Source organism: Panthera uncia, chromosome F1 (genome assembly GCF_023721935.1).
Source record: "Panthera uncia isolate 11264 chromosome F1, Puncia_PCG_1.0, whole genome shotgun sequence".
NCBI lineage: Eukaryota > Metazoa > Chordata > Mammalia > Carnivora > Felidae > Panthera > Panthera uncia.
This window is the reverse complement of record NC_064813.1, coordinates 24309906-24326571: the sequence shown is the minus strand read 5'-3', so window position 1 is coordinate 24326571 and position 16666 is coordinate 24309906. Positions and strand designations below refer to the sequence as shown.

General features: G+C 43.8%; 1 protein-coding gene across 1 annotated transcript in view; it reads left to right on the top strand.

The window, feature by feature from the left end:
• The first annotated feature begins 1325 nt into the window (after positions 1-1325).
• The window catches only part of LAMC2 (laminin subunit gamma 2), a 56165-nt gene continuing 40824 nt past the window's right edge, over positions 1326-16666 (top strand). Inside the window, exon 1 of the mRNA XM_049634115.1 lies at positions 1326-1470. Within this exon, the coding sequence (XP_049490072.1) occupies positions 1392-1470 (79 nt within the window). The 5' untranslated portion in view covers positions 1326-1391. The remainder of the gene's footprint in view (positions 1471-16666) is intronic.

Sequence of the window (16666 nt, the reverse complement as noted above, 5' to 3'; positions counted from 1 at the left end):
TGGTGCTGTATTCAGATCCTGATTATTCCCCAACACCTACCTAGTTCATGGTTCATGTTTTGTGCATAATCCTCCCAAGCTCTCCCAGCCCAAACTGGTCTCACTTATATGCATAAACTGAAATTCTTACACCTTTTGACACACAGTAACCATGTTGTATTGTTTGTTGCCTTATGTTATCTATAGGACTATCTAGAGAACATGTATTCCTTTAGCCAGTGAACAATATTCACCAGGGGGCCTTTGTAGGCCTTGATCATGAAAAGTAGGGGTGACTGTTTGGGACAGATTGTGCGTATATACTGAGCACCTACAAACCTCTGGTAATGTTTAAATCTCTAGTAGGAACCAAAGCTTTCTCTTTGACAGAGGTCTCTCAATTATTGCCACCAGCCTCCTTAGGGATCGGGGCGATGTAGGATATAGCAGGATTTGCAGTTTCCTGGACATCAGTCCCCTCACCTAACACAAGAGACTTGGATGCCTTTCACCGTGAGTCTCCGCAAACATTTCCTGTGCGCCCACGGAGAACGGTATGCGAAAAATGCTCCAAGAGGTAAAAGGAATATGAAATCGGGTTCTCCGTTTTCTTCAGTTCCGCAGAACATTTACCGAGCTGACAGTGCGCCAGCAAATGCGCGAGCTGTTAGGGATCTCGAGCGATACCCCGCCTTCATAGGGAGGCCCACCGGTCAGGTCAGCAGGTGACTTGACAGTCGCCAGCCCAGGTGATCAGGAAGTTAGGGAGCCCAGGAGAGGAGCCCGGTGATGGGGAGGGAAGGAAAGAAGTGCTAGCAGAGTGGGTGGGCTGGGGGAGGCCTGCCGTACTTCAGAGCGGTTGAGGGGAGGCCAGAGGGTGGAGAGCACCCTCTCATGATGCCTGTTCTCCTTGACGTCTTTTAGACGGGAGCCGATCGGGGTTGCCGGCTGTGAGTCGGCGCCTTGGAGAGGGGGCAGGCTGCTCGCCGTCCACCTGTGCGAATTCTGCGGCGGACCACCCCGGGAGAGAAGCAGGGCTGCGGGGCAGCGGGCGCATTCCTCCAGCGGGATCCCTGGGCCGCAGCCTCGGCACCACGCCCTCGGCCCGGGCCAGGTGTGCACCCCTCTCGCGGCGAGGGCGGGGGGAGCCCGGCGGCGGGGGTGAGCGCTCTCGCGGCGCGGTGTGCGCGGTGTGTGTTTGTCTGGCTGCTGAGGGCTGGGTCCTCCTTATTCACAGGTGAGTCACACCCTGAAACACAGGCTCTCTTCCTGTCAGGACTGAGTCAGGTAGAGGAGTCGATAAAACCACCTGATCAAGGAAAAGGAAGGCAGAGCGGAGCGCGGAGCGCAAACCAGCAGCCGCGAGGCGCGGGCGGCGACCCCTGTGCGGCGGACGGACGCGCGGCCCGGCCATGCGCGCGCTCTGGCTGTGCGGCTGCCTCTGCGTCGCGCTGCTCCTGCCCAACGCCCGGGCCACCTCCAGGAGGGAAGGTGAGTCGGCCTCCCGGAGGAAACGTCGCTGCCCTGGCCCTGCACACGGCGACGGCCGAGCGCACCTCCGACGATTCCCGCTGAGTCGAGAACTTCTGTAAAGCTCCCCCCTCCTCCCGCGGCTGGGGCTTCTCCAGAGACGCGGTGTAACCAAAATCTAATGTTCTATACGGCTGTCTGGTGTTAAAATGGGAGCCAGTAGGTTGTGCCAAATCAAGATTTTCCTTACTTTAAAAATGTGCCGTCTTGGTTGTTTTTTGGATCAGTGGGGCCCTGTTTGATCAGGAATATCCCGGCGTACGAATTCTTTTCCCATCACGTGTTTTCGTTGATGGAATTGTGGTGGGAATGTTTTCTGTGAGTGTGAACACCATAAAGATTGAAAAGGAGCCTCTCTAATAATCCTTCTGGAATCCTCATTTATCTTCGGGATGGAAACTGAGCCCTAGGCGTCTTAGCAGCGCTTTATTTTTGCATAACGTTACTTCTAATAGTATTCTCACATTAATTCAACAGGCATTTACTGGGTGCCTATGTCATAGATTAAAAAATATTTTTAAAAAAATCAAACAATGTTTATTTCAGAGAAAGAGGCAGAGAGTGACAGAGTATGAGCAGGGGAGGGGCTGAGAGAGAGAGGGAGGGAGAGGCAGAATCCAAAGCAGGCTCCAGGCTCTGAGCTGTCAGCACAGAGCCCAACGCGGGGCTTGAACCCACGAACTGTGAGATCATGACCTGAAGTTGGATGCTCAACCACCTGAGCCACCCAGGCGCCCCATAGATCATTTAATCTTATCTAGGGTGTCCAAGGGCTATCATATTGTGAGAAGTTCAGGTTGCTCACATAAACAAAACTTGCTGAGAACCTAGCAACTGTTTGCTATAGGCACGGGTCAGTTATGACAACACATAACGGGTGTTTTCCCTGTCACTTGGTTTTACCGATAATATTCGCTTGTTTAATTACCTTGAATTTTCATGTTTAGGTTACTCCCTGCACCTGATGGCATTTCAGTAATTATTTCACTAGGTCCAAGAGTCATTTTCACATATGTGAACGTGAGACAATGTTCACGCACGCACATTATCTTATGCTTTCCATAAATAGCTGGCTTGAATTCTATTTGAACAGCATGGATATTTTGGCATGTTTTTGAATGAATTGATACAGTTTTTTATTTCCTAAAATAATCTTGGAATTAACTTCCAACCTGTCATCCCTGATTACCATTTTAAAAGCCATTTATGAAAATAATGATGTAGGGTTAGGTTCCCTTATGGTTAACCTAGTGAGAAACATCCTAAAAGTAAGGAGAGTCTCCAAATATTAGAATTCAAAGGAACTGCTTATGGATCAACTACTATAGCCCTTGGCTTAAAATATGAAAACATGGAACTGGATTTGCACAAAGTTATACACCAGCTATTGGCAGGGACACATCTGGCACTCAATCCAGGAGTTCTTAGGCTGGAGCTTTTGGGACCACATGGTAAAGTAATAAGGGAGCAAGTACATATGTTTTATATAATGGGTAATTTTTGAAGCAATTTTCCCATTGGCCACATCTAATGTGTTAGCATTAGATAATAGAAATAAATATGTAGGATTTTATCAGTTGGTAAATAAAACCAGACTCAAGAGGACAGACTCAAGGATAGACAAACTGTGAGTATTCTATTTAGACCAGTAAGTCAGAAGCCATGTTCAGTTTCATTTCTAGACTCTCCCCTTCCTTGGAGATAGGTTGCTTAAGATATTAGACTCCCTCCTCAAAAAGGCCTTCGTTTTGGGGTTTAATGAGATTGTGAAAAGTTTGGCGTTAGGGTAGAGCACCCATGCTTTTCTATTCACGGGCTGCTGGGATGTGGTGGAAGTTGGACTAAAATATGGGACTGGCCACTTTCCAAAGTGACCTGCATCTGTGCGCCCTGTGGGCTGCACCTATGGGAGCCTAAAGCCATGGCATTGCTTCCCGGCTGTTTCCTTGAAGGTGAAATTATGTGTTAGATGTCATCAGTCAGACTTTCACGGTTGGTCTCAGCTAAAGCACAGGTTTTAGGGTCTGCCTGATCTGGCTTCAAATTTTGGCTACTCACTATTTTCTTATTAGTAACTATTCAGGCTCCTCAACTTCTTGGAATCTTCTTCTTCGCCTGTTAAATGGGAACAGTAGTACTCTGCAACCTTGCAGAGCTGTTGGAAGGATGACAAATTATTGTAAAGTGCTTTAAAATGCTTAGAACCATGTTTCTTTAAAAACTCTGAAGCCAACAGTCGAGATAAAAATAGTGAACTTGGATGCACAGAGATTGCTAAGCAAGATGAGGACTTCCCTTCAGGAGCTCATAGCTGGTGTGTGAGAGAACGTGGCATATAGCTCCATTGGTCTGGATCACAGTTCACACAGATCATGACTGGAGAAGGGGCAAGAAGTAGAGAAGAGTGAGACCAGAAATGTAGCCAAGAACCTGGCTGTGAAGAGCCTTATGTGCCAGGCTGCACAGCTAGGATAGTGCCTCATAGATAAAGAAAAGTTGCAGATGGCTTATATAGAAGCAGGGGTGGGCATGGCCAGATTCATGTTTTAGCAAGGTCGCTCACTGAACGCCTTAGACGGAGTTGAGCTGGGAGAGGGCAATAAATGGCCATTGCAAGAATCCAAATGAGAGATGATGAAGGCTTTCATTGTGGTGGCAGAAATAGCAAAGTGGAAACAGATTACAGAGACATTTAGAAGGTAAAGTTGGAAGAATTTGGTGATCCAATGAGTGTGTCAGGGATAGAAGAGGACGTCATGAGAAATAAGCAAGAGTCCAAGATGGGTCTGAGGCTTCAGGTGAGTGTGATTGGTTAGATAGTGATGCCATTAAAGGAAATGAGAACTCAAGGATCCGAATTGGGAGCAAGGTTGGATAGTGGATGAAGAGGAAGGAATGAGTTCCTATAGGGATATGTTAAATCAGGGATGCCAGTGGAGATGGCCAACAGTCCTGGTGAATGGCTGGAACTGTGATCTTGAAGTTTAGAAGAACAGTTTGAAATATAAAATGGTGAGCCCAAAGGGAGAAAGCAAAGCCCTGACAATAGATGATATTACCTGGGACACAGAGGTAAGAGAAACCTCAACACTTACCAAGGAGATAGAAGAACAATGGAGAATAAGGAGGAATGGGCCTTGAGAATAGAGGAGAACATTATCAAAGAGGAATGTTTTGCTAGCCAAAGGAAGATCTACAACAATGTAGGTATAATAAATGGTATTCAGACATAAAACTATAAATATACAAAGAATGAGGATCAACGTGATACTGTTGGATTCAGCCATCAGTTATGTTTTGAAGCAATTATTCTAGAATGATGAGCTCAACATCCAAGATGATTATAGAACACTAATCTGGTTTCTCTCATGGTCGGATACTGGAAGAGAGAGATGCTGTGGATCGTGGAAGAGAGCCTTGGAAAGGTTTATACTCTCTCCTGGATTCTGTTACTTAAACTGTGGAAATGGTACAGCATCATGCATACAGGTGCAGGCCTGGGTTCAAATGGTAGCTCCACTTACTATTTGTGGGGTTTAGGCAAGCTACTTCCCCTGGTACTCAGTTTCCTGGTCTCTAAGATGAGGAAAATAAGCTGTTGTAATCATTACATACTAAAGCACTTTGCACAGTGCCTAGTAAGCACTGTGTTCAATATTATTGTCATAGAACTCTCCTGCCAACGCTGAATGTCAACATACTGTCTTCTGAGTTTTAAATGGTGAACTTTTTTTTTAAGAGGTTCCTTTCATTAGCTCAAGAAAGGTGATGAGGAGTCCTTCTGCTCAGGCTGAAATGAACCCCAAGTTTTACCCAATGAAATAAGTGGAATTCCTGACAAGGGACTCAGAGCAGATGGAATTTCAAGATCAGATGTCGTATCATTTCTTATCCTTGCTTTTTGGCAAACACCAGATCTTATCACATACAGATTCAGCAGGCCTACTGCTCTCTAGAACATGCTCAAATTTATGATGAGCACTCCATAAGCTGCTCTCTCACTTCTTAATTGGAGACTTTCCCCATCCCCCACCAAAAAAAGGGTTTGGCCAACTTGATTATGAAACCATTTAGCAGTGTGGATGCAGTGGTCACATGGCTTTTTATGTGTAATGTAGCACATTAATTCACAAACCTAAAGTCACGTAATTTATAAAATAACTTACAAGTATTAATTTGTAAATTCACATTTTATGAAGTAATTACATTCAAACTCCACCTTTAGCAGCTAACAGACCTTTAATACAGTTTCTTCTTTGCTTCGGTTTAGGTGGCTTGAGATATAGCTCCATTTGTGTCTGCTTTTCACACTGTCATTGGAAAGTACACCATTTTCAAAACGTCTAAAAGATTTAAAGATTATCCTTCAACGCACATTGTAATCTTCACAGCATAATCATCTTGAAAGGCTTATGATTTTCGACACTCAAAATTGTGAGATAATGAACAATTATGAGGGTTGGTTCAATAGCCTAGGCTTTTTCTTACTGATAAGTATCCAATGCACTGACGGACATCATTTCAAATTGACATGTCTTCCCCAAATATTTTAAAATTAAAAGTAATTGAAAAAGATTTTGAAAAGACTTAAATGTGACCTGCCCCCCCCCCAGAAAAATAAAACCTCCCACCTTATTATGTTCAAGTGTGTGCAATAAATAGGAGTATGGATTTGAATTGGGGATGTAAGCTGGAAACACCTATGAAGACTTAAATTCTGGGTCCTGAACTGGGGGCAGCCGTCGGTTTAGCTCCACTGGTAAAGGAGCTGAGGAAGAATGTTGGTTTGTGATCAATGTTTATGGGAAAGTCAGGAGCATGAAATTAAGTTGTTGAGGCAATCTTGGGAATACTTTTCCCATTTAAGCTCTTAGTGGGCTCAAGTATATTGACTTTTTTTTTTTTTTTTTTTTTACACCCTAGAGAAATTTCCAAGGACAAGACTTGGATCATTATAGACCAGTGTAGAAATAGGAGTGCCATAGATTCTGGAACTCTAATTTAGTCACAAATTAGGCCTAGCAGATTTCTGAATCATTACTGGGCTGTGCTCTAATATAACCCCCAGGTACATGATGTAATATTTGAATTATATTCAAAGCCAAAAGCTAAGTCTTTTCTGTGTCTGTGGGTGACTATGTCTGTATAGTTGCCTGCCCAACAGTCATGTGCTTCCTTATGTCACGATTAGGAAAGAAAAGAATGGTTCTTCTTCCATCACTGGTCAATGTAAGGGCTCTAGCCTTTCCCTTCTGCTGTATCAGAGGAGAGGTGGAGATCAGTTGGGTAAAGGTCTATGTATCCTAGACTTCTTCAGGCTTGGCAACCATTTACAAAATGCCAGCTGTTTCTTTTCCAGATTTTATTTTTATTCATTTTGTGAATATTCACAGTCTAGAAAAAATTAAATCGCAGCCAAATCATTTCCCACACTGATTTAAACATTGGAAAAGTTATTCACATCTCTAGCTGCACTCATTTGGGGCATTTCTTATAAAAAGTTCTGCATGTTTCCATACTTTTTTCTCTTATTACAGCATCATGGTATTTACTTAATTTTTACTAATTTTTTTAATGTTTATTTTTTGTGAGAAAGAGAGAATGAGCGGGGGAGAAGCAGAGACAGGGAAACACAGAATCCAAAGCAGTCTCCAGGCTCTGAGCTGTCAGCACAGAGCGCAGTGAGGGGCTCGAATTCAAGAACCACAAGATCACAAACTGAGCCACCCAGGCACCCCAGCATCATGGTATTTAAATGAGAATGGTCCTTAGAGGTTCTCTACAAAAGCCTCTCCTTTTGTAGGTGAGAAAAATGATACCCAACCGGCAAAGGAACTGTGTGAATTCTCAGTTACATCAGAGCTGGGTTAGCACATATGTAATCCTCCTTCATAGATAGGAAAATTGAGGCACAGAAAAGTTATTTCCTTGACCAGAGCCATGCACTTAGTAAAAGGACCAGATTTCAGTTGCTAGTTTAATATTTCTAATTCTTATCAAAAATTTTCATTTCAATTAATTTTCACACTTGGTGGAATCTTGATTATAAGAATATCCCTATGTCTCTAGTAGGGGCATCTGTGTCCTGGCTATTTTCAAGTCTTTATTTGTATATGTGACTCCCTATGGTGGCCTTTCTTTTAAAAATGTCAGGGAACCACAGGTTAAGACCAAGCACAAACTCTAGTTGGTGGGGCACTGACAAAAGAACAGATTTTAAATGACTAAGTTTTCTCTTTCTCTTTTATTCTTTTTTTGTTCAACTCTGTTGTCAGATTGTCATGCAGGTTGGAATTGACTAGGTGGCTCAGTTAAAAAAAAATAGGACAGTTGAGGGGTAGGGATAAGCCTTTTTTTTTTTTTTTACCGTTGTTCAATGACTGTTGACATTATGATTCTATACATGCATATTTATGTCCCGAGGCTATTTTTCTCCCCCTGTTGGAGTCCGTTGGTATAAGTTTTAGAGTCTTTCAGGATCAGGACAGTTTCATGGCCAGAACATTGTAAGCTTTGCATGTACTTACTATTTCAAATCATCACCCATTTTGCTTTTGGTAAATGGGGATTCTGAATGTTGAAAGGTCATTTCTCATAGCAGATAGACCGGTCTACTTTGCAATAGCACCAGGTCCAACAGTAACCCAAAGCTTCTGCTCTTGCCTCGCGGGGCCGGGGGTGGGGGGCTGTTGTACACAGGGGGAGGGGACGTTCACATGCTGAAGCCACAGCTGACCTGCCATGGGAAGTGACAGTGCAGTAGCAGCACATTTGTTCAGCTGAGATACAAGACACATTGCACCTGCTCCCTGGTGGAGGCTTCATGGTCCAGTCTGTGATCTTCGTTACTTCTTTTGATGGAGGTATAAAAAGTGGTTGGTCCCCTAAGAGACGTTAACTTAATTCATTCTTCTGACATTAAGCAGTACGGTTTTAATTTACTGTTTTCAGATGGATTTTTTTCAGAAAAGAATCTCTAAGGAAGCTTCTATAAATGCACTTCATACATATTTTCCCAACACTGTAAATGCACATGAATTACCATTTTGTTCTTTTGTCCAAACTGAGAACTGCTGTGGTGCACAGTAAGCATATGCATACCTAACCGGGTTCAGCGTTGTGAAGGGATGTAGAGACAGAAGAATCTATGGCTAATTTCCTTGTACAGAAGTATATTGTTCACAAAAGCAATGCAAGGTTTAGAAAGGAATTATTTGGTAACTTTTTAAAGGATCCAGCAAACTGAAAGGATTGAAAAACCATATTTAATATGTATACTCTGAAAAGCATTTTCAGTACAAATCAGAATTTCCTTTTTAGCTTTTCTTTACCCAGACTCCTTATACATTTTTTTTTCTTTTGGTCCTCATTGCTTCAGATGTCACCTCTAGCTGTCCTGAGCACTCTACTGTTGTTTATTTCAGTTGATTCTTAAGAGGGCAGAGGATACCTTTTGTTGAGTCATATGGAAATGCTCAATGAATACTGTACTCTGTAGTCAAATATGCTTTCCATATTGATGTTTTTCTTTATAGATGATTTCTTAGAAATGCAGAAAATTGCTATATATGGGGGCAGAAGAGTGTGGGTTTACATAGCAGTATTGGATATTTGCGTATGGAATCCTTACCACGCACACTCACTGAGCCTCCATACTGAGGCTGACACTTGTGGTCTCGGAGTAGAGCCCTTATAGGTGGCAGGTGCAAGGAAAGGGGAGACTCCTCTGTATCTCATGTCCTAATCTCCTCTTCTCTTTCACCTTTGAACTCAGACTGAGCCTCCTCCTGTACCCTGAACTCCTTTGCTAGTTAGATGAAAATTGGTGCCCCCAACCTCCCTGTTGGCTGGGATGTTCTTTCCCTCTCCCTGCTGTCTGCCTGGACCCTAGCGGGGGATTAGGGGGAAGACATCTCCAGGTGTGGTCTCCTGGTGTATGCCTTACCAGGTGGAGTATCTGCAGTCCATGTGTGCCGTTTCCACATCTAGGTTGTAGTAGAATATGCTATGAACTCAGTGAAACTAGGTGACTCCTTTTAGGTCATAATCATTCCAAAGGAAAATGTGGTGACCTGAGTTTGACTCTTGATGACTTTGGACTATTAAGAGTTCAAAAAATTGGTCCATAATTCTAACATCCCAAATTGCCCATGTGATTAGAACACCTGAAGTGTTCCTCTCCTTAGGGCACTTCTTGGTGCAGACTTACATCTGCCTGGGCATTTACATACCCTGAGAAGCAAACAGTCAGGCAGGATACACATCAGTGGTTCTGGCTCTGTTGGCTTAAAAGGCAGCTGTGAAAAATAGGAGAGGAAAAAACTGAGTTCAATTAAAAGACTCTTCGTGAGGGAAGTGCCATTTTGGTTTTTTATTTTAATTAGAAAACATATTGTGACATGCCTTAAAAAGATAAAACTGGAAGCAGACATTCACACATTAATCCACAACATTTCAAGATTAAGCGAAGAAATGTTCAGACTTTGTTTCAAAGTATTCACCCAACCTGAGAAACATATTAAATCTTGGAAAGAAAAAGCTCATGTAGGAGGCTTTAAAACTAGAAAATACTTAAGAGCATTTTCATCATCACATGTAAGTACAATATGGTAAAAATACCGTGTCATGTTGAGCATTTCAGGTTTGGAGACTTTGATTTTTGCAAATAGGATGATAGCTACCAGTGCCTTTGGTATCTACCTCACTGATAGATGTCAGATTGATCTTGCTTTGGACTTCACATGTAATGTTCAATTTGAATATGTGTAAAAATAACAAATACATTAGAATAGATTGCTATTTAAAGGACACTTTCAAAGTGCCTGGATGGCTCAGTTGGTTAGGTGTCCAACTCGATTTTGGCTCAGGTCTTGATCTCAGGGTGATGGGATTGAGCCCCACGTTGGGCTCCATGCTGAACATAGAGGTTGCTTGAGATTCTCTCTCTCCCCCACCCCCTCTGTCCCTCTCCTTTGCCCACATATTCTCAATAAAGGACACTTTCAATAATTGCTTTTGTTCTGAAGATAAGCATTTGCTGGGTTGTTTTCTTTTTTTAATCTGAGTATACCATTCTCAAGATTCATTTTGTTCACTGTTTTCAGTCTAGCTCTTTACATTTGGATTTCCTATTAAAGAGCCTCATTACAAGTGACTTCTCAGAGGTGACGGCAGCTATCTTTGAGCATAAACGTGTCAGTTTACAGGAGGCCAGTTTTTTGACTCGGAGGAAGGAAATAATATTCAATTGGACAATGGAGGCTTAATTTTTTGCGTAACTGCTTTGGACAAACAAGAGAGAACATGGTGGTTGCCAATGTTAGCCCCAACTCACCTCTCCCCACCATGATGCTTTTCCTTCACAAAAGAACTTTAAAAAGCTGAGGAAGCAAAGACAAAGTGAGGTATAAATGAAATGAATGGGAGAGAGGTGAAGATGTCCCAGTGAGGAGTGTTATATGAAATTAGGCTGGAAAAGTAGGTAGGGTTAGACCATGGAAATATTTGTAGCAATGTCAAGGAATTCGGTCTTTATCCTAAAAGTCAAGGAGAATTATCAGAGTTGTAAGCAGAGAGGTATTGGTAGAATATATTTTGGTAAGGTTTTCCGACTGCTGGATGGAGGCAAGAGAAGTTGCTGGGAATTCAGTCAAGAAGTATTGTAGGCAAGAGGTGATAGGGGTTTGGTCTAGAAGGGCTACTGTGGACATTGACTTGGGTGAACGAGCTATTTAGTGGGTTATGTCAATAAAATTTGGTGTTGAATAGAATACAGGCAAGGAAGAATGACAGAGAACCTATAAGAATAGCTTCCAGCCTTCTGACTCAAAGGGATGACAACTAGGAATTTGGCTTTAAACACATTTTGTGTGAAAAGCTTGTGAGGCAACCAGCTGGACACGTCAAGCGGATGGCTGGGTCTAGAGTTGACAATGAAGTTTGGGCCGGGAAGTACCTTGGCATACTGGTCAACAGCTATCATGGTTACCTAAGCCTTTGGCTTGGATGGGCAAGTCCCAGAGGGAGGCCTCGTGGAGGCTCAGGGCTGAGCCTGGAACAACCCCAACATTTAGAGTTAGTGTAAGGAGAGGAGCCACAAGACTTGGGGAGGGGTGGGGGGACAAGGTCAGAAGCCAAGAGGAAATCTGACAGTATGGTCTTCTAGTGTCCAAGGGAAGACAGTTTCAAAAGGGAAGGAGAGAAAAAGATGTGGTATCTTGGAAAAGGAATGAGGGGCACAAAATGCTGGGGAGACAGGGCTAAATAAGGAAGAGCACGGGTGCCATCTCTGTATGGACTCATCCACAGATCACGGGTAACACTTTCCAAACCTACTGCCCCGTAACTGAGTCAGCATTAGCGCCCAGAGCCCCTGAAGTGGAAGCGAGGGCGGCAGAGCTGTGGGTGAGGGCGGCCAGCACACGCTGCCAGGTTCAAACACAAGGCTCAGATTCCTAGCCCCTGAGATCTTCCCTTGCGCCCGCCAAGTGCACCCTGCCTGTCAAGGCTGCCCCACCACTGCAAACTGATCTCCTGGTCTCAGGCAGGCCATACACCTCAGGCCCTTCCGCCCACCTGGCTCTGGCCTTGCTGCCCTTGGAGAGGGCAGGCTGGGTGTCATTGCAGCCCAGGGGTCTGGGACCACCAGTGCGGAGGTGGCCTGGAGGCAGTAATAGTTCCTCTGGTGTGAGAGCAACCAGAAAGTCTCAGCCACTCCTTCTAAGTGAACAGATCACCTTTCCTTTCTCTCTGTTCCCATCTCACCCTGCATTTTTTTGATTGAAACATTAGCTTTTTATACTTACACTGAATGCCACATGTAGACAACGCAAATCTGGTGTGTTGAGAAAATTTCATACCGGGTCTCTGGACTCCTGGGAGATTTCTGTACATTCATTCGGGTTTGCTGGTTTTTTTTTTTTTTTTTTTTTTTTTTTTTTTTTTTTTTTTTTTTTTTACTTTTTTTTGAGTCAGACTGCCTGCCTCCCTCCCATCCATCCATCCACCCACCCATCACAGTCCTGCGCCCTGTGTTAGGTCCCATGTGGATACAAACGTAGAAAACGTTACGGAGGAAGTAAGTCATACACAAATAGTGAATCATACACAAATAGTGAAGACAGGACAGAAGGTGAGAAGTACCAGGATGGAGGAGAGGATGAAGTCCCGTGGGCATTCAGAGGAGGGAGAAGCTGTAGAAGGGCCATCGGGGGCCCTGCACGATATCATTTACGCTCTTTAAAAGATCAGCCTGTGGCTGTGTGGATGTAGGGAGGTGGAGGCAGGTAGCGCTCCTGGCAAAGGAAGTGGCAAGCCTGGAGGCCTGAGGTGGGAAGGAGGTGGTGCTTCCCAGAGTTCATGCAAAGGTCTGTGTGTTGGAGCCCAGTGAACAAGAGAGAGAAAGAGGAATGCGGTAAAGTTGGAGACGTCGGCGGGGCCAAATCTTCAGGGTTTGGAAAGGAGCTTGGATTTTTTAATTTGTTGTTACTTGTGAGAGCACTAAAAAGCACGATGATCCCATACGCTGTACAGAGGATGGAAATTAGATCACCTCGGTGAAAAGCTGAGCATGTTTTTCAGCTTAGAACAATAGAAAAGACCTGCTTATACACAAATGATCAGATTGGCGCCAAGTTGTTAAACTTTCTTGTAATTGCTCGCGGTGTGTCCTACGGGGAACTTAAAATGAGGTCTTGATGAACAGCAGCCGCTGATGCTGATTATTCCAAGGCTTTGCCACAGTGCAAACCTAGGAAGTACCTGTATTTTCAGTTTCCTTTCATTCTCTTAAGGATGCAGCTTGGAAACAGCCTTTGCCCCGTGCTTCCTGTCCGGACCTGTCGGAGCTGTGTGTTTGAGCGAGGGTGGGAGCCTTGTGAAGTGAGCCTGAGGGGCTCTGCACACTTGCTCCATTGTTTGCAGAGTCTGGGGGAGTGTGGGTGGCTGTGGGCAGATCAGCCTGTGTCTGGCAGCCTGGAGGGCTCCTCTAAGAAGCACCTTGAGGGTCAGCAACGGTATGCTATTAGTGATTATTATAATAAATACTTAAGTGCCAAAGAAGCAGCAACAGAGAGGCAGACACAAAAACCACCCACACTTTACTAGACTGAAAGAAATATGTGAAAATCTGAGTAAAATGACTTGGTTTCACGTGTGTTTACACAGGGCTTGAGGTCAACTTGATGAATTTTATTGCTGTAGCTGTGGAGAGATGCCTGGCTGACAGAGACCAGGATTTCCGGGAGCTGGAGTGCAGGACAGAGAGCGAAAAGGACAGAACCTTGCAGAGATGTCTCTAGCTTGGAAAGAGTACGGGACAAATGAGTTAAACAAGAGTAACGATGGAACCTGGCACCTAGGATACGGAGTTCAGTGAAAAAGGGAGAAAAAAACCTGTCTGTCTTGATTCCTAGACCCTGTAAGGCTTTGGGTCTGTTCAGGGTCTGAGAGGAACTTGTTTATTTTTTCTGCTGCAGTGATAAATTAGCACCAGGTCCCAGAGCCATGCCTGTCCATAGTGAAATGAGAAAAACATGGATAATGTGAGAAGTATTTGACAAAACCCAACATATATATTAAATATCTACATATATCATAGCTTATGTGACAAAATAAAACATTGGCAGCTCCCCTTTTTGAAATCATGCTGGCTTATGATGTCCCAGAATGCAGACATCCAATGTGGCCTCCCTGTCAGGAATGATTTTTATTCATTTTTTTAGACGTTTATTTTTGAGAGAGCGCATGTGTGTGCAAGCAGGGAAGGTGCAGAGAGGGGGGAGGGACAGAGGATCCAAAGCCAGCTCCATGATGACAGCAGAGAGCCCAATGTGGGGCTTGAACTCACGAAACAGGAGATCACAACTTGAGCCACCCAGGTACCCCATGAAGTGATCTTTGTTCAACAAGTGAAATGGATGTACATCTCAGTGACTAAGGACAGAAGGAGGAGGGGGGAAAAGGAGTAAGAACCAGTAAGACAAAAATCTACCAATGAGGTACTTGGAAAAGAAAGATTTATCAGGAGAGGAAAAGAAAATACATAACAAAATGAGAGGTGAATAATTTGATACATTTGGTGGGTAATTCATAATTGGTAAGAAAAACACCATGCCTAGTAGACAAGCCGACAAAGCTCATGAACAGACCAGCCTCAAAATAGAGAAGTAAACCAGGGGCACCTGGCTGGCTCAGTTGGTGGAGCGTGTGACTCAACCTCAAGGTTGTGGGTTCAAGCCCCACATTGGGTGTAGAGATTAAAAAAAAAAAAAAAATCTTAAAAAGTAAGTCAGCTTATGTCACTTTCACTTTCTCATCTCCCCCCTCCCACCCCACAACTTCCTGTTTCCTTTCACTGCTTTATGTATTTCTCCTTGACAAATATCACTATCCAAATATTCTCTGTATTACTTATTTTTTCCCCCCTTCTCACATGAGAACTTCATGAGGGCTGGGACATCTATTGGTTTTGTTTACCACTGTATCCATACTAGATACTCCATATGTATTTGTTGAGCGAATGGACCCTCGATAAATGCTTCCCAGGCAACTTAGGAAATGTCCAAAACCCTCATCTTTATACTTTCATTGCTTGTTTTTTAACGATTATAATTTTTTGAGAGAGCACGCACATGCAGCATGTGCATGAGCAGGGGAGGGGCAGAGACAGAGGGGGAGACACAGAACCTGAAGCAAGTTCCAGGCTCTGAGCTGTCAGCACAGAACCTGACGTGGGGCTCGAACTCACACACTGTGAGATCATGACCTGAGCCAAAGTCAGATGCTTGACCGGCTGAGCCCCCGGGCACCCTTCATCGCTTGCTTTTCTGTCAAGATGCCCTGATGGACCAGACTTTAGCCTCTACTACAAAGCTGTAATCATCAAGACAGCATGGTATTGGCACAAACACAGACACATAGACCAATGGAATAGAATAGGAACCCCAGAACTAGACCCACAAAAGTATGGCCAACTAGTATCTTTGACAAAGCAGGAAAGAATATCCAATGGGAAAAAGACAGTCTCTTTAACGGTGCTGGGAGAACTGGACAGCAACACGCAGAAGATTGAAACTAGACCACTTTCTTACACTATTCACAAAAATAAACTCAAAATGGATAAAGGACCTGAATGTGAGACAGGAAACCATCAAAACCCTAGAGGAGAAAGCAGGAAAAGACCTCTCTGACCTCAGCTGTAGCAATTTCTTGACACAACCCCAAAGGCAAGGGAATTAAAAGCAAAAATGAACTACTGGGACCCTATGAAGATAAAAAGCTTCTGCACAGCAAAGGAAACAACCAACAAAACTAAAAGGCAACCAACGGAATGGGAAAAGATATTTGCAAATGACATATCAGACAAAGGGCTAGTATCCAAAATCTATAAAGAGCTCACCAAACTCCACACCCGAAAAACAAATAACCCAGTGAAGAAATGGGCAGAAAACATGAATAGACACTTCTCTAAGGAAGACATCCAGATGGCCAACAGGCACATGAAAGAGGCTCAGTGTCGCTCCTCATCAGGGAAATACAAATCAAAACCACACTCAGATATCACCTCATGCCAGTCAGAGTGGCCAAAATGAACAAATCAGGAGACTATAGATGCTGGAGAGGATGTGGAGAAATGGGAACCCTCTTGCTCTGTTGGTGGGAATGCAAACTGGTGCAGCCACTCTGGAAAACAGTGTGGAGGTTCCTCAAAAAATTAAAAATAGACCTACCCTATGACCCAGCAGTAGCACTGCTAGGAATTTACCCAAGGGATACAGGAGTACTGATGCCTAGGGGCACTTGTACCCCAATGTTTATAGCAGCACTCTCAACAATAGCCAAATTGTGGAAAGAGCCTAAATGTCCATCAACCAATAAATGGATAAAGAAATTGTGGTTTATATACACAATGGAGTACTATGTGGCAATGAGAAAGAATGAAATATGGCCCTTTGTAGCAACGTGGATGGAACTGGAGAGTGTGATGCTAAGTGAAACAAGTCATACAGAGAAAGATACCATATGTTTTCACTCTTATGTGGATCCTGAGAAACTTAACAGAAACCCATGGGGGAGGGGAAGGAAAAAAAAAAGACAGGGAGGGAGCCAAAGCACAAGACTCTTAAAAACTGAGAACTGAGGGTTGATGGGGGTGGGA